Source organism: Xiphophorus couchianus, chromosome 2 (genome assembly GCF_001444195.1).
Source record: "Xiphophorus couchianus chromosome 2, X_couchianus-1.0, whole genome shotgun sequence".
NCBI lineage: Eukaryota > Metazoa > Chordata > Actinopteri > Cyprinodontiformes > Poeciliidae > Xiphophorus > Xiphophorus couchianus.
In genome coordinates this window covers 17,620,423-17,647,340 of record NC_040229.1, presented here as the reverse complement: position 1 = coordinate 17,647,340, position 26,918 = coordinate 17,620,423, and the positions used below count along the sequence as shown (strand labels likewise).

At 39.4% G+C, this 26,918-nt stretch overlaps 1 protein-coding gene across 11 annotated transcripts in view; it reads left to right on the top strand.

Moving 5' to 3' along the window:
• The window catches only part of magi2b (membrane associated guanylate kinase, WW and PDZ domain containing 2b), a 108,618-nt gene that overhangs the window by 14,916 nt on the left and 66,784 nt on the right, over positions 1-26,918 (top strand). For 10 of the 11 annotated variants that reach the window (XM_028000402.1, XM_028000419.1, XM_028000428.1 and 7 more), the window contains exon 2: positions 13,000-13,116. In XM_028000402.1, the coding sequence (XP_027856203.1) occupies positions 13,000-13,116 (117 nt within the window). Of the gene's footprint in view, positions 1-8,816; positions 8,944-12,999; positions 13,117-26,918 lie in introns of those variants that run through there. The other variant, XM_028000444.1, reaches the window with a different exon arrangement.

The following is a 26,918-nucleotide window of genomic DNA, read 5'->3' as shown; positions in this document are numbered from 1 at the left end:
TACGCCTATGCTGCATTGTACCTGTAGTTATTTAATTACAACAATTCAATACTTAACTTTTATTTTTCACTGTGTGAGACAGAACTGCTGCATAAAATCCCTTTTGAGGATTTTTTTTCTTTTAGTTTGATGATCATCCCTCCCACTTAGCATAAATCATATCTTACTTAGACAGGCAGGGCTCCAGCTGATGGTTTGTGTTCATAGGGTAGATTAGCCAGATTAGCCTTCTCTGTCAGTTTATGATTTGAATTAGACGGATTATGAAAGATGAGATACAGAGCAGAAACAGGTGGGGGGCTACCAACAATGCTCCAGGATTTATTTTTATTTCTATGGAAGCTTGTTGTTTCCCCTGGGATAAACAGAAACAGTTCCTGTATGAAAGAACTAGTATTCTATGGATTATATATATTTTTTATTTCAGTAATTCTTGTAATTTTTTCACAGAAATGTCAGCCTATTGAAAGCCTGTCTCTGTAATGTATGGCATATACTGTACATTTCATTCTTATTTAACATCTTTCTGCCTCACAACTATAAAATCAACAGTCTTTCCCATTATTCTCTAGACTATTTTTATATTAGAGATATAGTTTTTGTTCTTAGCATTCAAATTGTTTGAAAAGGAACGAGTTTTCTACAGCGTTTAGCCGTAATCATCAAAACTATTAGAAACAAAGCTTTAAAAAATCCCTCTAAGCGTGGAAGGAACCTGAGTTTCACTCTTTAAGCTGATTAAATGAACCTTATTATTGTATACAGCAAATGCATGAATACTGATTTGAATTACTTTTGTACTTATTCGCAGTTTGCATCTACGCCAACATATTTTTATTGTAAGGCTGTAATTTAATCGCTGCTCCGTCTTAAACTCCACTGCTGCGTTAATCACGCTCGATGCTGCAGCAGGCAGCTTTCTGCCTTCCTTAAAGAAATCTCAGCTCCTGTGTTAAAAGCGCTTCATCTGCAATCAGGATTTCTCTACTGATGCAGTTTTCGCCTTCTTCCAGCAGAGGGCGCTGGAGCTCTCTGAGACGTTAGTGCCGCAGCAGAAGCAGTCATTTATCCTCCCTGACTCTCTCACTGTGGCTCTGTGGTTCTTTATTTCACTTCAGAGGGAAAGTTAATAAGTATGCTGTCCAGTATTTTAATCTTCAGTGCTCGTTTCACATAAAAGTTATATGTAACTATGACAACTGCTGATCTTGCCTCAGCCTGAATGTGTCTGTAATTATCGCCAGGCTGTTTGGTTTGAGTTCAGCCTGTCTGGAACGATGTTACCTGCTGTGGTGGCTGAACTGATGCAACTGTGCTGCACGAAATGGAGCAATAGATTCATGGCTGTAATGACCAGGCTGTCAGTATCCCCGGGTTTCCCAGTAATGGCATCTGTGATACCTGGTATTATCGCCTTCAGCGTGTAGAAAAACACATAAACACAGTTTTTACTTTGTATTTTCATCAAATCCTCTATTATTTATTTTTCTTTTCCTTTAAAAGAAAATAAGACAAGAGTTTACTTTTTCTTTAGATAATGTGCTGCATGTTTGTCGTTTTCCCCTCTATTTGCAATTAACTGAACTCCTCTTGATGTTGCTGCAAGTTTCTAAATGAATAAGAACGTTTAATGGAGCTTCTTCTACGTTCATCTCTTTATAGGTGGCTTATGCAGAATCCGGTGGTCATTACACTGAGTAACATCACCTCACCTGGCAATTTACAAAATATATCTGCTGGTTGTAACCATCCAATATGATCCACTGTGAGCAAAATGCTTATCAATAACAGACCACATTTTATTGTCAGCAACTTTTCCATGAGAGGGGTGACAATTTGTCCAAGAGTTTCTTTTTTAGGGATAATTTTAGACAGGAGTGCATGAATCAAAAAGATTTTGTGACTCAGCTTTTTATTCCCTGCAGAAACACAGTTTGCCGCTGTGTTAAGCTAGTATTTTGTGTTTGGTGTAATATTATCATACAGTACTGTGAAAAGTACTTGTCCCCTATAACTGATTTCATGAGTCTTTGTATGTATTGTCAGACTTAAATGTTTCAGATAATCAAACGCAATATTTGAGGAAAATAACCTGAGTAAATACAAAATACAAGCTATACAAGCCAATCTGGACCCTTGCAAAAAAATAATCTTCACCTAAACCTAATTGCAGGCTGTGACCCTATTGGATAAGTAGTTATAGATATTGGATGGAGGATGAATGGATATTTAATGAGGTCTCCTAATTTTTCCACATGAAAGCAGTTAAAACATTGTTACTTTGCTGCTAACATATTGTCTAGGCATATACATGATTCATCTTTGTGGTATTTCTGCCGCCCTATAGATTAGCTGTTAACCATGTTTTGTCACACATGTTGAGCAGCATGTCTGCAGTGTGAATGTCTTTATTATTACCCACCTGTCGTACTCAGATATAACTTTCCACAGACTTTATGTGCACATCCAACAGAGTCAAGGTTTCCTCCAGAAAACTCGCTAACCCTGGTGGTTGAGGCACCCGGCAGTCATTCATCCAGCAGCCTGCAATGTTTTTGAGCTAAATAATGTTTAAATCTGACAGAAAATTTGAAAATATCACTTGATATTTATGTGTTATTGGAAGATCAGAAGATTAATATCAGACCACAAAGTATAAAGTCTTAAAAAAATGCAAATATTTTAAAAATCTTAAATTGACGAGCAATGCTAAACCTGGTGGGACCACAAGTTAAGCCTTGTAACCCGCCAAGCTTATAATACACTGGGGGAAACCCTGAGAGTGTTTTCATAAAGCAGAAAAACTCAGTCAGGTTGTTACACTTGTGTTTACTTTGTTTTTTTTAAGTAACTTGAAGGACAATTTATCAGTACAGACAAGCTCTATTAGACTGTCTGCTGGGTTATAATCATCAAGTTGCCTTTCCTCAGCTTTTGTTTCAATCATTGTTATTTTTGTATTGACTGGAGACTCGCCGATTCTGAATTTAAAGCCCCCAGATTATCGACTGCTGCTCCACCAGAATGATGAGTATTTTACGGCTCAATGTTGCCCTTAAGAGTCCTTCGTATTTTGCGCTCTCCTGTTGTGTTGTTTCTTTATTATTATTATCATTATTATTATTATTCCCTGCTCCTGCAAAACAATAAATGACCCCAGTTGTACTGTTGCACTTTCTCCTCCCTCCTTCCCTCTTGTATCAGTGCTGTTGTTTTCATTTAGATGCATCCTGCATGTTGTTTCTGATGGAGTCTGAAGAGCCCTGCTCGAGTTGAAGAGCACAATCAGGAATGACAAACACCACCGTACAGCCGCCGCAAACACCAACACGCCGACGCGCTCACACCCCTGAGTCCATCAGTATTTATCTCATCACTATGGTTGTGTGATTGAAAGTGAAACGAGGAATTCATTTACCTGCTGAGAGAGGAGGGATCGTTCTTACAACCTTTCATCTTTAATCCTGCAGTCTCATTTGTAGTGCAGCCGTGTTTTCCTTTAATGTGGTTCTAAGGTTGCCAACGTGTGTCTGATCTTGATTATGACACTGTAGGAAAGACATGGAGGGACATCATCATTAAGACTGGTTTGAGGATCAATATCAGGACCTTCAGCAGAAAGACTCTGTCATTTACTGTTAGAAATAGGCCTTCCCTTCCTGTCACAGGAGCACTGAAACAGATATTTCATCCACAGCTGGACGACTTCAACAGGACAACCAAAAGCAGAATTAAATAGAAGTTTTTATATACCTTTATTGATATTCCTGTAGTTACGACGTTTAAAGTGTTTCAACAATATCAGGCCAATATGGAAGATTTGTTTGGTTGGTTGTAACTAGCAGCTTATGATATTTGGCAACATGGGCATCTTGAAGGGGTGATTCGCTCAGGGCGCCAGCTGCTTCTGATTTTGGGTGCAGAAAAGCTTTATGAGCAGTGGCGAAGAACGTTTTACTTTTTCATAACATGCAAACATAAATCTTATCAGCTGCAGCACTGTTCACAAAAGAGACAGAAACAACAACAAAAAAAGTCTCCATTTGTTTCTTGTCTTTAAATATTAGACAGGTGTCTTCACTTCCTTTTTTAAGTCTCTTTCAAAAACTAATTTTTTCTCACCAGCGTTAAGCTCAGTGTGATTTCACACGCCTGTTCTATTTTATGAGTGTTGCATATGTTTCATCTCTTGGTCTTATTTTATTCTTGTACAGTTTCTGGGGAAACTTGCTTATCTTTAAATGTAATTTATCAATAAATTGGATTTCGATTTTATGTTTTCGGAGTCGTTGCTGTAACAGTTTCTGTTTCTTCCAAACTCTGTGATTAACCAGCATAACGATGTTCCTAAAGTTTTGGGTTTCAAAATGCACGTATTTGCAGTTGCAAACCTACACTAATCAGGCAAAAACACTAAAAGCATTGACATGTGAAGTGAATAAAAACCCTGATCATTTCTTCATCTTCTGCTCCCGGTTTGCTGTAATCCGTATTTATCAAAGTGTGTAACCGAGGGCCAGTGATGCTTGTGGGAAGCCAAGGCTGGACCATGTGGTCTGATCCCACAGATGAGTTAATGTAGCTCAAGCTGCTGAAGAAGTTAATTCTGGCTCCAATAAAAAGACTTCACAATACACAATGGATTGTTGTTTGTTGCATATGAATGAAAAAATCAGATGAAACTTTATGAAATATATCCATAAACTAACTTTTGTCAGTAAAAGTAACCTTATTTAATTATTTATTGCCACATTTGTATATTCATACTTAAATGTTTATGCTTTTTTGTTTAAGAAATGCAAATATTTACTCCCCTTCAAACTTCTTTGTAATCTGAGCAACCTAATGTGGAAATAGGTGAAAGTTATTGATTACAGAGCCTCTCAGGGTTTTGTTCTCCATGACAACCACTCTGGAAAAACAGCATCTTTTTCGCGTCTCCTCTGCCTGCACGCCCCCAACCGTCAGCTCACATCCCAACCTTTAACTCGCCCTCACTTTATCCACTGAGGCGCTTGTCCGTGTTCGTGTCTCAGGGGAGATCCGAGCAGGCCGGTGGTGAGTCTGGATTTAAATAAGTGGATATACAATCAGGGTCAGAGCTGACAACGGTGAATTCCTGAAGCAGTACTGCAGGATTGTTTGCATTTAAGAGTTTAGTGGTGAAATTTTGTTCGCAGGCGAACTCGGTGAATCAGTGTGCAGAGACGGCGTTGCTCTCCTGTCATGGCCTGATGGTGGAGTGGATATGTCAGAACTAATTATGTCTACCCAAATCAAACAAAATGGCTCCTGTTAGCTCCTGCATCTACATTCTCCATGCAAACTGAACTTTATTATGCACACACACACACCTGTCTGCTGGAAGAACTCAGTGTTTGCAAATTACAAGAAATCCTAAAGCTCTTAATATGTCGACACTTTTTGACTGTTAGGTGAAGATTATTTGGTCTAAACTGATTTGTGTTGCTTGAGGAAACAACACATTTCTCAAGATTCATTAAAGATATGTAAGGGATAAAGAATTTAATAGGATGTAGTGTAATAAACAGTTTTGTTTTGTTCTGTTTATTCGAGTTTTTAAGTCAAATGTGCTTGTTTTGTTAAGATGCATGAAATAATGTCATTTATTGCACCGTGAAAAAAATATATTGTGACGATTTATTTTACCGGTACTCTGATTAAATAAATTCCTGTTTGCAACCTCCAAAGCCAAACCTTATGATTGTGTTTTTAGCCTATTTTGAAAAACCGTAGTGTGTTTTTTTTATGCACAGCTTGGAAATCTGAAAGGATCGTCCTAATCAATTCACACTTCCAGTGACATTTACGGTAACAGAGAGACGCTGCGACTCCTGGTTTCTCTGCGTCACGTGATCTGCTCTGCATGGTTTACACAGACGTCCCAAACTGTCCAGGAGAGCGCAGCTGAAACAATAAGTATTGAGTTGTTCATAGCAATATGAACAAAATGCAATATGCTCATAGCAAAGCAAAAGGTTATGAAGCAGGAGAACAATGTTTCTCTGTATGTTTTGTCTGAATAAAAGCAGCTGGTATAAAGATTGAAGCAAATATGGAGTCTATTTTTTTTTTTTTTCTTCGATCATATGCTTTTGAAGCTGCTTAACTTGACGGGTCAGCCTGGATGCTGTTTCAACTTATCAAAATAAATTATGTGTGTTCCTCGCTACTGAGTCCACAGAGGTTAAGATTTACAACCCACTTCAGAGCAACCTTGACAAAAAAGTGCATTATTACCAGCTTGACTGTGTTAAAAATGTAATAATATACAAACTGTCTTCCATGCAGGATGGGAAGATTACAATCAGACACTTATTTTCCCCAACAATTAATTTAAAACAAGACAAAAAGCAAATTATAAGAAAATGAAATATAAAGTCTAAAATATAACTATAAAAATTGTATCAAAGTTATTTCTAACGGCGCTTCTCTCTTATTTGTGCCACTGTGTGTGCTTGTTAGTCCATGTCCTGTCAAACTGTGAGCGATGCTGAAGAGGAGCTTTGAAATGAACAGGTTGGCTCATCAGCGTCCCTTCCCATCAAACGCACACATGTCGAGTCATTTCTGAGCGATATTCACTTAAACTCCACTTCTTAATGAGTGAAATTTGCCCCATGAGCTCAGTGAGCGACTCTCCTCAGTGATTGGGTTTTATATGTGCTGAGTTTTACCGTCGTTATTGTTGCTTCTGATTGATTCCAGCCATTAAACCGAAGCACTGTTGTTCCATCTGTGCATCTGTTCCTGCGTAGTTTGTATCATCATGTTGACTTGCTTTTATGTTAAAGTTTGTGATTATCTCATTTACCCCAGCATACAAGCACTACAAGATGAAGTAGCTGACATAAGAGTTTTGAGGTTTTTCTGATGATTGCTACATTTGTGCATTCAGGATCACCACAGTTGCATGTTTTCGATGAAAAAGGAATCAAGTTCTTTAAAGGCGTGAGAGAAAAGGGAGTCAGATCAACAGGAAGATATTTACTGACTGGACAACCTGCAATTTTAACTGTCTGCTCTGGGCGTTGTTATGATGAGAACCTCACATTAACTTTGTAGTGCTTTCTTAAATATATGGAAGAGTGCAAACATTTAATCCTCTAAACCACAGACTTTAGTGCATCTAATGGTGATTTTATGTGACATGCATTGTTGAGAAGTGGAAGGAAAGTGAGACGTGGTATTAATTTCGATCAATAAAAATCAGAAAGGTGTGTTGTGGATCTGTTACTCTGACACCTTCAAATATACACGTGTGTAACTCAAGCTCAGCAATAAGACCAGAGGCCCTTTGTAACTCTGGAGGAACAGCAGAGATCCACGGCTCAGGTGGGGGGAAGCTGTCATCAGAACAACTATTATCATGCAGTCAACAATTCTGGCCTTTATGGAAGAATAGGAAGAAATAAAGGTGAAGGAAGACTAGCAGAAAACGCTAACTGAACATTTTGCCTTCATTCAAAATGGTGTGTAGTCAAAAAAAAAAAACAAAACATTGCACTTTGAACACACCATCACAGGAATTATCAAGCACTCAGTACCTTGGAGAGACTCTCCTCCCGTCCATGGTGGAGGTAAGGCCATTTTCTCCAGGCGTACCAGCTGCTGCTGGACTCCAGCGAGGAATCTGGAGCTGATTGTAAATAGGCCACCTTGTTGAAAGTCACTGTATGGTGGCACAGATTTTCATCTCTCTCTCTTTTTTTTTTTTCCTGGGTGTTTGTTTTGGATAAACGGACTTTACAGTGAGTCAGTGTTGACTGGCTGAGCTACTGTATTTCTCTGTGAGCAGGAGCTGTAGTGGATGTTGTCTGCCTAGATGGGGTTGAGATTGATAGCACTGTCTTTCTCTGAGATCTGGGTATATCTTATACATGTCTTGTCTATTCTTTTGCTTTCTTGATGCAACCAATCACCAAGAAAGCCAGCCGTAATGTTTTATTTAGTTTTTGATATCTGTGGTATTGTTCGTCCTGCACAGTTAAACCAGTCAAGCATTTTCAAATCAACCCTTCCTGCAGACTCGGCTCATATCATCAGCATGTGTTTCTGTGCCGGTGTTTGTTTATTTCTGTTTTCTTGACCAAACCTCACTTAAAAAACTGCCCAAGGCATCTTCACTGGCATCTGCAGCTGTGAGCTCATCTGCCCTCCATGTGCGTACAGCTATGTGTAACCTCAGAGTGACATATGCTGCTGCTGCTGCTGCTTTTTGCTGTATTTCTTCCTGTTGTGTGACGTAAACACAAGGTCAGACTGGGCGAGCGTGTGGTGGGTGAGATGCTGCGTATTTGAGAAATTTCTGAGGGCATCTGCCTGCACTCAGACATGCACAAAAATGGAAACCCACATCTACGAATGCCTTCGCATGCATGAGCATTTTTACGCTGCTGTCGGACAGCTTTTCTGTCTTTGTCTTGCACACCCTCACACATGCACTTGCACACTCTAGTGCAGTAACATCAGAAGCAGATAGAGGATGCTGCAGGATTGTGAAAATAGCCTGGCCAATCGGCTGGCAGGTTTTTTTTTCCTATTTTTTTTCAGAGCCCGGCTTCCCACTGGCACATCTTCTTCTCCTCTTTTTTCCCTCCTCCTGACGGTCGTCGTCTCTCTCCATCTATCTGTGTCTCTCTCCATCTACCATCCCCCCCACCCCCACACCCCACACCCCGGTCGTCATCTTCTGGGATTAAAATTGGCTGCAGCCGGTTGCTGTGTGCCGGAGCAGCAATTGGGAAGCAGAGGAAGACGGGGAAGACGGGGAGGTTTCACCAAGGTAAAGGAAGATGTGTGGCGGTGGGATGTGAAGCTAGAGGACGCCAGGGAGGACAGGCTGTCAGTGGATATATACCTGTGGAGAAAGACGTTTTTTTCTTTTTTTTTTTATCAACATCTGGGCCAGCTGCTGTTGAGGTGCATGGATCTCACTCCCTCTTCACTGTCTGGCTATCTTCATCTCAACCTCTCTCTCTCTCTCTCTGTCTTTCTCTGTGTGTGTGTACTCGTGTGCATGTATTAATATGTGTGTGTTGGTGTCTGCATGCCCAACATGAAGCCTGTGTCTGAATACAAAGCAGAGTGGTTTATCAGTCAGGCCTGATGTTGATGAAGGTTTTACCTATGCTTCCTTTTTTTCTCCTCATTCCTCCTCTGGCTTTTCTGAAAATAGTGATGAAATGGTCTCAGTTTGTGCGAGCGGACGATGCATTATTGTTTTCTGAGAATCACAGAGTCACCTGTGTCAGGGACTCGTGTGCATGTGTTTGCACTGGGGCCCGATGCATTTCCACTCCAGTGCAATGTGTCAACCCCCCCTGACAGGTAGGCGCTGCATCAACTTGTAGGCCCAAGGCTGTTGACTCAGTTTGGCAAGAGGTCAATATTGTATGCATGACTGGGAAGACATGTTTGTCATTTGTAAATGCTTAGGATGTAACCTCATCCCTTCCGCTGTCAGATGTAATACTATTGCATACCAAATGTTGCGTGTAGAGTGAGTTCCCCTCCTCTCGTCCTCCTGGGCTTCTCTTGTTTTAGATGCAGGCAGGAGAAACTATTTGTGGACCTTCTCATGAATCTTTCCCTGCTCTTTACTCCTCTGCGTACAGTTGTGTTCTTTGCTCAGTTCTATTGTGTTGCACTTCAGTGACTTAATGACAAGAAAAAAAGCTTATACAGCATGTAATCTATGGAAACAGAGAAGCGTAGAGAAAAGTGGGTGCGAGCTGTTGTCCTCTGTAGCCTTTGTTACCTGACCTGCTGACATCGCACATTAAGTCCCTATGGGATCACCGGTTTACACAATTACCCTGACGTGTGCGTTTGGGTCACTGGTAGTACTGGTTGGCTTGATTTGGCTGCGAAGGTTTGCACGAACTACAAGCCTGAATGCCTTAAACATTCAATTTGTAACTTGTGTTGCTTATAAAGCATGGCAAGTGGTGCTTTTGATACCAAAAATACCTTTTATTGTGAAGTTTCAGACAACAGAAATGACCCAACCCCTCCCAAAAACTCAAAGTTTTCTCCACTATCTCTGGCCTTACAATACAATATGGTCACTTCATGTGTAAGAGATGATAAAATCCCATAGAAAGCATATTGTTTTTACTTGTGCTACTAACAGTTTAGTTACTCTGCACAATGAGCCAAACTCACTGGTTTTCTGACTTGCAAGTTAGACGTGGTTAATCCAAAATTTAAAATAAACGTGAAACTTAGAATTGTCTAATTTTGAGTTTAGAAAATTTACCTCCCAAAATATGAATTCTGACTTGGAAAGTTGGAGATTCTCAATGCCCTGATGTGAAAATGGATTTTGCTGCTTTCTAAGTGTATATATACAGATAAATCACAAAATTATTCAAATTGCAGACAGATTAAGGTTTAATCTATGCTTCTATGACCTGAGGTAACGTTACGATGTGGCTTGTTCAGACTTCAGTCTTGAATCTGATTAAGAATTTGTGGAAGGAAGCAGGAGATAAAATTAGGGTGATGCAAAAAGCTGATTAATAAATCCATCTTTGTTTATACGCACTTGTTCTTGAACGGTCAAGGGTTCGCTGGTGCCTATTTCCAGCGATGACTGGGAGAGAGGTAGCTTATACACTGGACAGTCCACAGGACTATTACAGGGCGACACAGAGGACAGACACACAGACAAATTAGAGTTATCAGTTATCATAACAGTCAGGTTTTTAGATGGTGGGGGGAAGCTGAAGGACCCAGAGAGAACCCACCACACATGCACATGGAAAACATGCAAACTGAATCCAGAACCTTTTTACTGCAAGGCAACAGTACTACCAACTGTGCCACTCTGCAGTCCAAGATTGTGATTACTGCAATACCAATCATGATGTTATAGTTAATTATTCAGAAAGGTGTAAAAAAAATTACAAAATTGGACATTTGGCATCAAATGTAAAAAAAAAAAAAGAAAAAGAAAACTACATATTTTGTCGGAAACAAACTTTCTGGTTGAATGTTGATGAATTTCAACTTAAATCAGCCAAGATGATAATTTTAGGCTCAATTGAAGCTGCAAACAAACCCAACAAGCAAACAAACAAACAATTTCTTGCATTTCTTAGTGTTTGAACATGTTTGTAACAAAGTTCCTACACTGATGAATTACATAAATCCAGACAGAAACACATTATTACCTGTTGCTGCTGTTATGCAGATTTAAGATTTAACTGTCTAGCAAGTCTTTTGCTTTTCCAACTAGCAAGTTAAATATTGCCCATGTTGCATTTCACATATTTAGAAAATATGTTTTTTTGGATCAAGGTTGGATGAATAAAATATGTCATAAAGTTAGAAGTCTGACTTGGAAAGCAAATAAAACATTAAAATTTAGGATCGTTCTATATAAGTGTTATAAATAATGAATACATTTTAGCATGTTTACTGACATGTTTCTGGTTAGTAAACATGTTCTTCCAGGGGTTAAATAATTTAGGTTTAGAGAAAAAAAACACATTATTAATGTTTTTTTTTTTTTTCGTAAACCTGCTCACTAGACACAACCATCAACAAAATCTGCTGGTTTTCTTATTTTAAAAAGGCAACGCGATGCTGTTAGGAGTCTTCATGCTCTCTCTGTGCATGCATGGGTTCTCTCTGGGTACTCCTGCTTCCAGTCAGTCCAAAAACATGACTGTTAGATTAATTGTTTATTGTTTAAGTATAAGTGTGTCTGTGTAATGTTGTGAGTCTCTGTGTTGCCCTGTGATGCTTTAGTTTTGTGTGCCATGTCCCAGTATACAATCACATGATATTCCTAAGTATGTGGTTATATACATAAAATCCAGGTCAAAGTGCAATTTGAAAGGACTTTTGCTGCTACCAGCCATTGACCTGCTCACTGACCCCAACAATGACTGCTTACTCAACACATTCTCACTCCCAACTCGTGGGAGTGAGAATGTGTTGGCTTACTTGCAAGTAATTAATTGTACTTGAAAATCGGGCTACCTAAAGTCAAACCAACCTCACATATGTGTTAGTAGTCTTTGAAATTGTATTTATTGTTTCATGAAATCTGTTTGACTCACAGTATTGAACAAGGCCTGCTAGTAAACATGTTGCTACAGTTATTAAAGTCATCTACATTCTTATTGACTTCATCAGCTTGGTCATTGAAACCAACCAATATCAAACTCATCTGGTTTTCTGTCTAACAACTTGAATAAGGAGTTCTAGTGACTCCTGAGAAAAGTGGGCTTTGAACAAACAAACCTTACACATCCCTGCTGCTCCACATCAATATGTAAAAATATATTTTTATAATAGCTACTTGCTGCAGCTTTATTGGAGAGTTCTCTTTCAGGCCAAAAAACTATTAGCCACCGTGGCTAATTGTCAGCCATCTTAATTAGCTACATGCAAAGTTGATTAGCCGCTGATTAGCTGATTGCAGAGTTGTTTAAAAAAGAAACTTCTGTGGTTTAAACTGAGGTCAAATGTAACTTATTACAAGCTTAGACAAAGAACTGTGAGGATACATTCTGTAGACTAAATTGTGTAGCATAGTGTTGGTTATAAAAAATAAAATAAATGCTTAGATGAGCATGTATGGCTGCCAGTAGCTACATCCTGTTTCTCACTGATCAGCAGTGCTCTCTAGAAACCAGATGTTTGTTTAGGTTTGGAAAAAGTTTCTACTCCCTGGTGTCACTCAGCAGATAAATCTAAACTTGTTACTGGCCCAGTTTTTGTCAAAGTAGTAGTATCTGACTGCTTATACTTTCTGAAGTGGCTGAAAGTGTACAAATGAATAAAACAGCCTTTTCTCTAAAACACTACTGACCTCCACAAAACATATAAAAGTGTTCAGGTTTGAGAAGAGTTGACTTGCTGCTTCTCGTTTTAGCTCATTTCAGTAGATTTTCGGAGACCATTTGAGCAAAGCGTCTCTTTATACCTGATCCTGACTCAACTCTTTTTATGTTATTTTTTTAGGGGGGGTAGTTGACAAAGATTTGCGGCACTACCTCAACCTTCGCTTCTCCAAGGGCTCAGTGGACCACGACCACCAGCAGATCATCAGAGACAACCTCTACCTCCGCACCGTTCCCTGTGAGTCCGTACTCTTCTCCTCATTGCTGTTCCACTCCTCCCTGATCTCACTATCCTAATGCTTCAGCGTAGTTGTTTCTTTTCCCTCTTTGTTTCTTTTTAAATAAGATGCTCTCCACTCCTCCCAGGGCCTTTTTTTCCCCTCCTCTCTTTTTTCTCCCCTTTTAGTTTTGCCTCAGGATGTTTCCCCTTTATTTCTTTCATCGCACACACGCTCTTTCTGTCCGTCTCTCGCTGTCTATCGCTCCTTCTTTTCCCTCAGTCGTCCGAGGTTTCCACGGCAACCACCTTCTTGTCTGGAGGCTTGCGTTGTCGTGATGCCCTACCCCCTTCAGCACACATTCACAACACACACAGAGATATAAAGAGATAATAACGTCTCTCTTGGAAGTGTTTGGAAAATTTCGGCGTGCTGGACAAACAAGCCGTCACTCAGACGCTTCCTGCCGGCGGGTTCGTCATGAAATCTGGGTTTTGTCTCTCTCTCTGTGCCTTTTGCCTCGTTTCCCCGGCAGGTCCTCCTTCTGTCGATGCATCGAACAACTCATGAATCAGCTCGATGACTTGCTGTTACTCCTTGTTCGTGGAGCATGAGTCAGTGGATTCACAGCCATGGTTTTTTTTGGATTCAGCGTTGATCAAATTTTTCAAACAAGTTTAGTTTTGGTGTCTTGATGGTTTGTTACTGAATCCACTGAATGATTCCTTTGTTGAGCAACTTCTGCCTCTCTCTGTCTGTCATTACCTCATTTTCACCACGGTAGATTTTCTCTTGGTTTTAGATTTGATTTCAGACTTAGTGTGAAAACTGAAGGAAGATCAGGTTGTGATGTCATAACCTACCTACCGTCATTGACAGCAATTTTTTTTTTTTTTTTTTACAAAATACACAGTCTAGAAAAGTCTGGTATTTGAGTTTCTGTGCCAGAATAAAAGTTTCTATGTTTTTATTAATATTTTCCTTGTTTACATTGTTCCCTCTAACTTCCTTCCTTTTTTCCCCTTCCTTCTTTCTTTCTTTCATCCCTTTGCTCCTTCCTTCCTTCTCTACTTCACTCCTACCTTCCTTCCTTTTTCCTTCTTTCCTTTCTTCCTTCCTTCCTTTCTTCTTTTGTTCCTTTCTTTCTTCTTTCCTTCCTTCCTTCCTAATTACATAGAGATCAACATGTTAATTTTTTTTAACCCAACTAATTATTTATTTATTTTTGCCTGCTTTCATTTCTTTTTAACATATAAAAATTCAGAGCCTTTGTCTTGTGCTAATCTGACAGACCTGTCATCTGCAAACAACAATGATGGCCGACAACGCCGCTTTTCTTGACTCACTGGGGTTAATTTTTGCTTCAAAACAATCTGATGTGAAGCTGGAAAAGACTTTTGTTGTGTGTAAGTTGTGCAAAAAAAGAATTAGCCTAGAACCAAAACTATTCAACTCTATAGTACCATGTCAATGTAAAACATGTTGCAGCAGCTCAGACGTCCTCAACGCTAATGTCAACTTCCACAGTCCACATTTCAAAATAAGTATTTTTTTCAAAGAAGTTACTGTGAGGGTGCTGTAAATCGACTCCCTCACTCAGGTACAATCAGACACAATAAGAAAAATGCCTTGTTATGCTTTTATTTTGAAGACTAACTTTTTCTTTGAGGTCAACTTCCTGAGGGCTTGCTAGCTTCATGGAGTGCCTACACGATGGCAGCCAGGCTTCACCTGCATGGAGTTCTCTATTTGTTTTCATCCAATTAATCATCAGAATAATCGATTATGAAAATAATTGTTAGTTGCAGCCCTTCTTGGAAGTTGAATATGTATAAAAACTATAACCACCTTTGTTGTTGAGCTCATATTTCTATTTATCCAATAATTTATCTGTGAAAAAGCTTTTTGAATTGAACATGTTGCCTATTTTGTCGACCTATTGTTTTGATTAAAATGTTGATTCATTGCAAACTCTGTAATTAACTCGATTAAAATGTTTTTAATCAAGTCCCACCACTACTAATAAAGTTAGTGTGTATACTTTACAACATATATCCAGAGTTTTCTAGTCGGATCAGCCTAAAACGCCATTCAGGCATAACTGCAGAAGTGAATTGACTGTTTATTATCCTTTTAATAATTTTTTGCCCAAGGGCAGTCATTCAGGCTGATAATTGTTGTTGCCAGTATGTTAAAGTGTTTTCAATAACAGTGAGGAAGTTATTTCAATATCAGCGATTAATAACCATTGTGATAAAGGTTCCTCTGGCAGTGACTCATACGCCATCACCATTCAGAGGACGGAAAGGTTGTGAAAAGCTTAAGTAGCAACACTCTGGTAATGGTGTATGCAGAAGATTTATGTATCTTTTGCAGCTAGTTACTGTGTTTAACACCAGTGTCGAATTTGACAGTAGATTTGCTGGAAAAGCAGTCTGCACCTCCATTTCTGTCCTTCTTGTTTTCTGCCTCGCTCAGACTGTCGGCTGTGTTTTAGTGCCGTTCAGGCCGACTGACAGAGTGACGGCCGTGGTAATGGGCATTGGCTGAACCTTAACACCTTCTCTCTGCTAATCCTAAAGGACGCCATGTGCCCGTTTTGTTCACATTATCCCCCATTTTGCAATGATATTTCAATTACAGTCACCTTCCAACCGTTTATTCGAACAGAACAGTTATTATTATTCTGTGATAATGTAGTAATTACATCTCTGTAATTATCTGTCCATCATGTTGCCAAGCATATACAGTGTAATGAAGACTCCTACTCTTCATCTTTTCGATGAATCTTATCGTATCTTTGTTGCAAAAACTCACTTTCAGTCTTCGTTCACGATTGAGAAAAGTCTGAGAATTCCTTTTAGCATTTTCTAATGTGCAGAAAAAATGTATCATTTACAGCACTAAAGTCTCATAATGATTAACAAGTGCAGTTGTTTTCACAGTGATTTACAATAAATGAAGCCTTTAAAAGCTCTTGGGAAAACATGTGATTGTGATATAATTATTGTAGATTGAAATGACAGTACTGATTGCAGTTAAGATTTATTTATCCAAGTCTTATCGTTTTTCTTTCATCAACACGTTCCCATCATTCACCGTGAGCTTTAGCAGCTCCTTCAGGGTCCGGGGAGTGTTCATCCATGTTAGGATGTAACACACATAATCTTAAAATATGTTTTTAAGATTATATTAAAGTGTAATAACCTACCAAGTGTTGCTTTCTAGCTGTCCTTTGTGGTGGAAAGTGTTGCAAAACGAGATATTGTGCTGACAGTTGCAGTTGAGCAGTTTCTACTGTCTTTATGCACATTTAATCAAAAATCACAGCAGTGACATTTTACTACTCGTCTGTTATTTACGTGACTTTAAATTCAAGCTGAAGGGGACATGTGGGTGTTAAAATCTGAGTCCAACACACCACTATAGGACAGAAAATGTGCAGCGTTTATCCACAAGTTCAAACTATCTCTGAAGAAAAAGTGTAATTCACATTTACAAAATGCAGTTTTCATCCACCAGCAGCTAAGTACTGTCATATTGGGCTGCGAAAGAAACATCAGAGCGCACAGATCAACCCTGGGTGTCCCCTGAACATCGTAAGCCTCAATTTGCAGGAATTAGTGGGACAGCTGAGGATGTTTCTGCCTCAAAGACCGGAGCTGTAGTTAACAAAGCAGCTCTGAGGTTCTCCTCAGGGTCCAGTCTGTTTGTGTTTAGTCTTCAGCTGAACCAGAGATGAGACGCCGCCATCACAGAGACAGGAGGCGCTGAATGGTGGGAGGCGGATTTACAACAGAGGGATATGTGCTGCTCCAGAACTTAGAGAGGCGTACCTCCACTACTCTCTTCGTTACTTGGCAACATAATGGTTTCTCTGGTTCTCTGGTCTGGGTTGCATATCCAGTCAATCCAGTCCTTTTCTTTCTGCTTCTTCTTTGGGGTTTTATGGCAATAAAAAATAGAACCGGACGCTCATCATACTTCTATTACATTATATCCTCTTTGTCATGTTTAGTAGTTGAAGAGGACCCAAAAGCAGCAGGCAAAAAAGTAGCATAGATGAGAGAATTTAATTAAACAAAGACAAAGTCCAACTTACAAATAAAGGGGAACAAAAAAATCCAAGCAAACACAAAAACTGAAGACGTGAGGGGATTCCAGGTGGACACAAGGAGAATGATGAGGTTTGGCAAGGTAACAAAACACACTGGCGACTAGTGACAGAGAGACAGAGGAGCTCAAGTACTGGGAGGTGTGGCTGATGAATAAGTAGGTAGCAGGTGTGAGTGGTTAGAGCAGGAGCTAACTGGGGGGAGAAGGGAGAGAGAAAGTGGCACAGGAAATAATTCAAATACTAAAGAATAACTCAGACTAAAGAAGCATGATACACTAGAACAGAAAATAACTAGAAACAAGAAAAACATAACAAGAATCACTGAGGAAGAACAAAAGTGAAAAACAGGGCAAACTAAATGGAGAAAGCTAAGAAACACCAAAAATAACAAAAATCCAAAACCAAACTCAAACAACCCCAGACCCCAACTCTTAAAAAATAGTTTCCCTAAAAAACATATGTTTTCCGCCGTCAACCTTATTACAATATAATAATATTGTTAAACCTCGGTTCCCCACGTTGTTCCATGAACAACACTATCACAATTTTTTACATCCCATAAATGCATTTTTTTTAACCATTTCCTCAACACCACTCCAGTAACCAAACCCAGTAGGATGCTTTCCCGTGATAAAGATGTTCTGATCAAGTTCTGGTGCCCAATTCTTATTCCACTCAGCATTATCTCTGATCTCCTATTACTTCCTCTGTTCTTTCTAACCTCAACCTTTATTCTGAATGCTGTATAGATCTCTTCCTTTTGATCCATTATCCCACTGAAGTTTCAGCTGATTTATGGTTTTTTCCTTTTGAATTCAGATTAAATCCACCACAGAATATAACAGAAATAACTTTTATTGTCTCTGTGGTGAAATTTATATGTCCCAGCAGCAAAGTGACAGGCAAATGAAACATGAAGATTCACACATAGATAATATATATATGTACTAACTGTACAATAAGGGCACAATTACAACATAATATGTCCAACATCTTCTAACTAGTGTCACATTGTCTTATTATTGTTTTAAATGATGGTATCAACTCGAATTACAGAATATGATGACCACTACCTGTAAAGAGTGTAAATAGATGACGCTCCACTTTTGGTATTTTTGAAAACTATAAACTTTTGGGTCGGGAGCCACCACTTTAGAAATACTTGTCTTGTATACTCTCTTGTTTATTTGACAAGTCAAAGAGTTAAAGATTTTGAAATACAGCTGATCTAACTCAGTATAGATAACAGAAACCATTCTTAGTAGAAAACATAGAAAAACGTGACTCCGTTTCAAGCAAGTTTAAGGCTATTTTTTTGGACTTCCATGTCTAAAATATTACAAAAACTGCAGAACAAATCTAGAAATTTAAATCCGGTTAAGTATAGTAACAAAGATATGAAGGAACCCTGTGCTTTGAGTTGCCCCTCTCTGTTAAATGTGAGCATGGTTCATTTACATGCGTTGCTTGACTTTTTGGGAGTCCTACTCTCAGTTTAGTCAGGCATTGCTAAAGCATCAGAGTGACACAGCGTCAGATGGCTAACAAACCAGTGATGGTGGTCCTGAACGCTGCTCTGCGCTGCCCACCGGGGCTGTTTGTTGTCGTGAATTGAAGCGTTTGACAATCACTGTTTGGGTTTTTTTTTGTTGTTTTTGTTTTTTTCCTCTCTCGTCTACAACGCTCTGACCATGCTGTCAGAGTCGGTCTGTCAGCTTGACGAGCAGACGCCACTCTGCATCACAACATGCTGTCAAGGACGTGGGAGGAGGTGTGTCTGGCTGTCAGGGAATCTGTATATGTGTGTGTGTGTGTGCATAGAGCTAGAAGGCTCACATGCTGACATCAACTGCATTCTGTTATGTCATTGGGCTCAAGGATAGCCTGCTGCACCCCAAACATAATGAGCCTAATGCAAGAATGTTCTCTTTGATACCAATGACATGCTGCAGACTTTGTATTTTAAGCTGCTGCAGTTGTTTGAGTTGGGGCTCTTCTTTTTGAACATGCACTTACCTCTCTTTAAGCGCAGATGGCAAAACAGTTGCAAGATTAACACTTGGAGGACATTTCCAGATTAAAAGTGTCTGAAGACACTTTTAATCTTTAATCTGAAGACACTTTTAATCTGGAAGATGTGCTAAAGAGTGAAAACTGACTTACATTTCCTTGAAAAAGTATTCTTACCCCCTTGATTTTCCACATATTTAATTTTAATTCAATATATGTTATAGGACAGCACCAAGTAGCACAAACCTGTGAAGTGAAAGGAATGTGTTACAATTTTTTAATTCTTCATATTTCCCTGTGCCCCTCTGCTTGGCCACCCGTAAATAAAATCACATTTACAAGTTGCCCAGCTAATCATTATTCTGAATCTCAGTCTTAATCTCCTTATAAATCCAGGCGTCTGTAAAGGCATCAGGGGTCAGCATCATGAGGAACACAACAGATAAAGCCAACATGGAGTAAGCTTTTAGATTTTGTGCAGCAGCATTAAAGATGTTCGTCCCAGATCTCGTAGTACTTTGCAAATTAGCAAAGTACTATGAGTACTAACAAATACGACACGTTAGGCTGAACACAGTAGCCCCATAGTGAAACATGGTGGTGGCAGCATCATGCTGCAGGAGAATGGGAAAGCTGATGAGATGAGAGAATTCAGAAAATACATGTGTGAAAGGCCTAGTCAAAGTTCAGACTGATATCAGACTAATATTGAAATCAGATAATGGTTTGATACTGACTGAGGTGGGCTAAATTAACACACATCACAATTTAAAGATTTTTAGTTGTAAAAATATTCAAACTAGGACTCAATTTTTTATCACTAAGCGTTTTTGTCAAACAAAATCCAAATAAAATACAGTGAAGTAAAAAGCTCATGAGACACAAACACCTTTACAAGGCATTGCATGAGCTGGAAAAGTAAATGTAGAAAAGTTTTACAATAATTACCACAATGGCTATATTCTTGTGCTTTTGTCTTGAAGGGGAGATGAGACTGTTAAAATGGACTGAAAGAATCAGAAAATCAAAGAAAAAAATAAGGTAAAAGAAAGAAGGGGATCATAAAACAGACTGTGGGGGAAGGGATGGTGATAAATGTAGACATGAGCTACTTTAGACTCCTAGAAGATGGGAAAAGCGGAGAAGACAGGCAGAGAGGCAGGAAGAAAGAGGATAGAAAGTGTAAAACAAGAGGACGGAGGCTGTTGGGAGAGCGGACGTGCTCCGAGTGGAGGGAGAAGGCAGATATGAGGGAGTCTCGTAAGTAATTCCCAGGAGAAGCATCTCTTCTCCTGCTGTATACGCAGAGACATCAGCAAAGAGGCTCTATAAATAGCCCGAACAGTGAGCAGCACATTTCTGTACTCAGATAGCCTATAAATACATGCAGCTTCTGTCGGTTCACATCCAGTGTTCTGGACTCTGGCTGCCCGGCAGCTCTGCAGCCTCTGACAGGGAATCCTCCGGTGGAGACACAGAGGAGGGGCACATAAAGATGTTAATGGGGAACAGAGCCAGGATGCATAGGATGGAGATCGTGATGGCGTATGACGCACGCGTCTGATAATGATAGCAGTAATGAAGATGACTATCATAATGATGTGAGGAAATGATGCGTGGAGGGAGAAAGAGACCTTTATAACCCTGATGAATGCATGATATTTTAAAACATACTGTTAATTTTCATGCCAGGTCTATTAGACAGAGCACACTACCTTAACGATTAGAAAGTAAAGTGATAAAAGGCAAAACCATTAAATGCTATTGATATTTAATAAAATGCACGTTTATACTTGAACTTGCGACACTTGTCCACCGATCTTATTTAGCTTGTCTCAAGCTAAATAAGGAAACATTTTACGGGGAACAGTTTTGTCTTTAACAGCTGCAGTTTTCTTTAGAGATTCTTTAATCTGTTTTAATTTTAACGTATCAACGAGCTTGGATGCTTTGGAAAGTTACTCCTTATCATCTTTTATTTATTTAGATTTTGTTTTCAAGACAGCAGCCTTTCTCTTAAATCTTTAAATTTGATTTCACCAGTATCTCTTCACTCTTCCTGAAATTTGGATTAGTCATTGGACATTTCTTTCCACTACCTAGATAAATAAATTATAAAATTTTTAGGATGCCTCTTAAAAGAAAGCCTAAGCTATATTTGTATTCAAATCTAACATCACTGTGTCTTTTTTTTATTTAATAAAAACATTCAAACCAAATAGAAAAACATTAGTTTAATATAAAATATGTAATACAGTAGAATACAAAAGATTTGTACTTCCTTTTTTTTCTGACTATATTTTAGCCCCTAAGCTCACGGGACGATTCAGTGTTGTGCATAAACGCATCAGACAAGCAAAGCAGCAATTTTGAAATGGATAATTTTTCAGTTTTATACCAGCATCTGTAAAAACTACCAGCAATATCACAGTTTAACACATAAAACAACATTTTACTACCAAGAAGATGATCATATGAAGTTGAACTGTTAGCATATAGGCAACATTAACTCCTTTATTTGCGTCACTTTTCCATTTCATTCATGTAATAATCAGACAAAGTACATTTTGTTGATTTTGTTTGATAGACTAACACAAAGTGACGCAGTGAAGTGAAAAAAGAATAAAATATGTTTTTCTTTATTTTGCTAAAAATAAACTTGAAAGTGTGGCGTTCATTTACAATCAGCCCCCTTCTCCCTGAGTCAGTACTTTCTGGAACCACTTTTCATTACATTTACTGCAATTTTTTTTAGGTTTCTACCAGCTTTGTACATCTACAGACAGACATTTCTGTTCATTCATCTTTTGCTAAATATCTCAAGCTCAATTAGAGCCAAGAGTCAAGAATACAGCAGAATTGCGTAGGAAAGCGAAGGCCAGGCTGGAAGTTGATTTTATTAAGAGATGTCAGAGAAGAAGGAGAGAAATACAAATTAACTCCCCACATTTTAGATTTTTATTTGTAAAGACTGTTTAAAACCATGTATGTTTTTCCTTTCCCTTCGTATTTATGAACTATTTGTTTTGTGTTATATAATACACATATTAAAGTTTATGACAGAAGATGGAAAAATCCAAGATGCATGAATAGTTTTGTCAGAAGCAGCACCGATCAAGACTACGTCAAAAAATACATCAATCTTTTGTGTTGGACTGATGGTGACATTAAATCAATCATTTATGTAAATATGTCTTTAGAGTGATCAGCTATAAATGTATTAATGTAACTGTTTTAAATTTAATTTATTTGATTCTTTTATTGCTGATTTACTGATGTCATACCTCATAAAGTTTGATCATCATCTACATCTTAGCTAGCAAAATATTTTACTTAATTTCTGTTTACATTTAAAAGCTGTCTCCATCTTGTCAAAGCACATTAATGGACATCTGTCAGCTGACACTCCAGGCTGCAGTTTTCCTTGCTCGCCTGTCATTATTACACTCATGCAGAATATTTTGCCTAACTGACCTTTTGCCATAAAGCTGACTTAAACTTGAATTCATTATGCTATTGATGTGAAAGTCAAATGGGCACTTGTTATAAATATCCTGGGCCGAACCCGGCTGCTTCAAGCCAACAGTCAGTCAGTGCCTATGTAATTATTTTCTCAGCAAAGGAAGCTGTCATATTTGCCAGATTCCTCGCTGACAGTCATTTTAGGAATGCTAGTCATGATCATAATGGTTCAATGAGCTGATAAAGATACGATTCGTTCCCTTTGTGTTTGGATCTGTGGGAGAGTTTATTGTATGTGCACAAAAACACAGCGCACTTATCTGTGGATGTCTCTTTTTTTTTTATTCTGTTTGTGTGCAGAGATTTAATAGGGCGGGCTGGTAAATGAATCATTTGAGTGTTACATGCCGTTCTGTGTTGCTTCTGTACGCATGTGTGTTTCTATGAGAGGAGAGAGAAAAAGAAGTACATCGTCCCCCAGGGACTCTTCTTACAGGGGTGATTTGCCTGCTGGCGTGCTCCTGTTAAAGGGCTGCCTGACATGCTTTGATGTGGTTCTGTGCTCCCTGCAGTTTGATTGGCACAATGGATTAATGTTGTTGCACAGATGAAAGAGACAGCGAGGGGATTTCATGAAACGAAAACCTCAAATATTGAACGTGATTAATGAATTTGCATTGTTTGCAAATTGCTTTCTATCTTAAACGTCTGGAGAAGTGTTGTTTTGTTTCTTTTTTGCTTTTCTTTAGGTCGATGCTCTCACTCAAGCTGAGTATTTATCTTCACACTTCTCCACTCAGTGTTAGTCTATGATTAGAGCGATGAGTCTCTATCATGGTCAGTAAGCAGCAACACCTCTGAAATCCTAATTGCTTGCTCTGATTGGTGTTTTCTTGCACACACACACTCAGGATACCAAACTCGTGTGCCATCATGACCCGCTCTGTCGTCCAATGTCAGTCACTCAGCTCTACAGACTAATAAAGATGCTTTTCAGGCTATTGCGGCTGATTTCCATCGCCACAGGAGACACCTCAGTACAAAGGTAATTTTTCAATGTCACACAGTCTCCAGCCCTGCTGGTTACATCAAGCAGCACTGTTGTGTCTCAGGTCAATATGCTGGACCAAAGAATCAAGCTTTGTTGAAGCCTAGCTTAGAAAGGGAATTAGTCGTGGTCCTGATTAAAGTGCATTGTTCATAACTGAATATTTCTACTAAAGGCTGAGGGATTCTGACCATAGATTTAGCTTTTTGTCCGTAGAGGAAGAATCTTTCCTGCAAATAGTGATGTAAAGGTGGTTTAAAGGTGTTTTTTTTCACAAATTCATTCTTAGATAATCAGATCTTTTGTCTTTTTAGTTCTGTCTATTTTCAGCTCCTGTCTGATTTGTTTTACGGCGTCTTGTCACTTAAAATCCAAATAAGCTGCTGGCCGCGCCCGCAACTCACGTTTACAGTGGCTACAAACTGATGCACAATTTTATAACCCTACATTTTTGAAAAGCACAAGTGGAACCTCCTGCACGACAGCACGGAGTATGGAAACTATGTAATTTCAGTCTTATTTTGTGAAGCATTAGTTATAAATTAGTGCACAGTATGAAAGGTCACTCTCTGGTCTGCCTGAAGACTGCAATTTATCTCCATGCTGACTTCAACTCGACTAAATCTGAGAGCATCCTCAAACCAGAGCGGGAATTTACATGGGGAGGTGAGGCCTGCAGCTCCAATCAGAGTCAGACCTGTCTGCTTGAACACCAGTTGAATGACTATGAGGTAACCAGGTGTGAGCTCTCAGTGGTGAGGCCGAGACAGTAATTGATTGTTGTGCAAGGCAGTGACCTGTAGCTACGCGCAGGAGAAAATGCTCAAACTGAGAAGCAGAAACTTGTAACACCGAGCGGCATGTCTGACATAAATATTACTTTGGTACAGCAAATGTAGATGTAGTTGCTTGTTACCATGGCGAGTCTGTTTCCCAGGCAGTGGTGACATGTCGTCGTCGGAGTGTTGCCATGTCGCACCGCTGCATCTGCAACCCGGACTTTGTAGTGTAAATAAGGATGTCAGTATGTGAGCTCGATCATACCTTCTCTGCAGACCTGCTGTCATGCCTCACATCTGCCAGCTGGGATGGAGGAAAGACGGGATGAGCCTCATGGAAGAAAGAGAGCAAGAGAGAGGAAGATGAGAGCATAATGAGGGAAACAGGAGAGTGGATTAAAAAGGACAGAGAACGGGAGTAATGGGGACAGAGAACACCAACACGGGACAAATGGATGGGAAGAGAAATGAGGTAAATTGGAAACAAGAGGAGGCCAATTTAAAACAGCAAGACAATTAGACAGACAGAGAGAGAGAGAGACAGGGAGACTGTCTGTCCTCTTCTCTGCTGTTGTTACTCTGCTGCTTGCTATGCCATGAAAAAGATTCCTGGTAAACAAGCTCACAGTTTTAAAGACCGAGTATTCTCCTTCTGTTTGATTCTTTGTTTTTGTTAGAAAAACCTTCCTTATTTCCAATTACCTTTGCTAAAGATTTTAGGGTAGACATGGGCATTTATACTTCATTTGCAAATTAGGATTCTTTTAACACTCGGTTGGTAACTACAGTTTTCAGGGCCTGCAGAGAAAGACACAAGTGAAAGGAAACATTCACTGTCTGCAATTTTTCTGATGCAACACAATTAAAACATATTTTTAAGCAAATGTATTTTACTCTAAGCTGTACCCAAAGTGAGTTTGACAGACTCTACAGAAGAGTTTGGCCTGCAGCTTTAAGGGTTATACAGTTCAATCCTCGATGCATTTAAGGCCGATTGGATTAGAGACCCAGAGGAATCTAGGAGTGGTTTTTGTTTACTGGTTCGCAGACTTTGAATCGAGCAAGGTTAAAGAGGAGAAACAAAAAGCAGCCTGTGCCGATTCAGCTGAACAGACATCCAAACAGACAGTCTGTTTGCTGCTGCGACATTTCGCTTGACGCTCATTACACACAGCAGACGTGCGCTAATACGTATGTGTACCTTCATGTATAAAATCCTCTTCTGAGCCCACCTGGGGATTATTGTGAAAGAGCGGCACACCTGTTCACCTCTTGGAGAGTATTTTTAGTCGCTGTTGGATTTTGGTGTTACAATAGACTTTGTAATAAATCCAGTGAACTCCCAGGACAGCCTGATGCCGGTGATGGATGAGATGCCGTGAGAGACTGAGCTAGAAGCCCGACTAGGGACCGACCGCATCCAGTTTTATTCATTAGAGTTTGTTACACACTCCAATTACTGTACAGTCGCCCCACGTATCCGTCCCGCAAATGTTTTACACAAAGGGACTTTTTTTTCTAACAGTGATTCTCAAGGCTCTAGAGGACATAATTATGTCAGTAGCTCTGTGTGTATAGATTAAAGTATTAACTTTTAATATAAAAGAGCCACTTCTTTGTTCCCACACGTACTCGTGCTGAGACTGTATTATTGGACCGCCTTTTCCCCCACCCCTTTATTATGATAATCAGCCCATCGATAGAGCTATTTTTAGCTCCCAGTCGCTGCCGCTCTGCTTCTCCCTCTCGGTGACTTCCTGTGTAATTATATAAATATGCGTATGAATACATGTGTACATTCTCAAGCACCTTTGCAGACTGCAAGGTTAACCAATCAAGCTTCTTCCTCGATGTCTCCATGTCTGCTGGTGCCTCTTTTGTTTTTCTCTGCCAGTCCATTATTCAGTAAAGGTCTTTGTCCTCTTATCATTTGACACCCAGTTGAGTTATTTCAGTGCATCAGCTACTTCAGCTTTACTCCTAAATGGACTTTCCTTGTTGTGTTTCTAAGTAATCGCTCTCTCTCTCGTTCACACACACACACGCACACACAGCTGCCCTCCCCCATGTGAAAATGTTTTATAGTAGCTAGTTGTCATGGTTTGGACCAGCGAAAGTCTTCATCCTCTAAAGTGGCAGCTTTGAAGCTTTTCATTGCTATTATATATTTAAAGCATTTAAGCCATAAATCTCTGCTCCTCTTAGACTCCTACTCACCTCTGAGAGGTTTGGCCACGCTGTCTGATTGCAAAGCAAACACCTTTTTTGGCCTGCAGCCTGTTTTATCCCTTTATTAGTAAGATCATGACATCCAATCAATAGTTAACAGCAGAACTGCTTTTGCCTCCAGGAGGGCATCACTTTCTTGTCTGTGCAGCCTTCTGTCTTTTTTAAAAATCTGCTTGT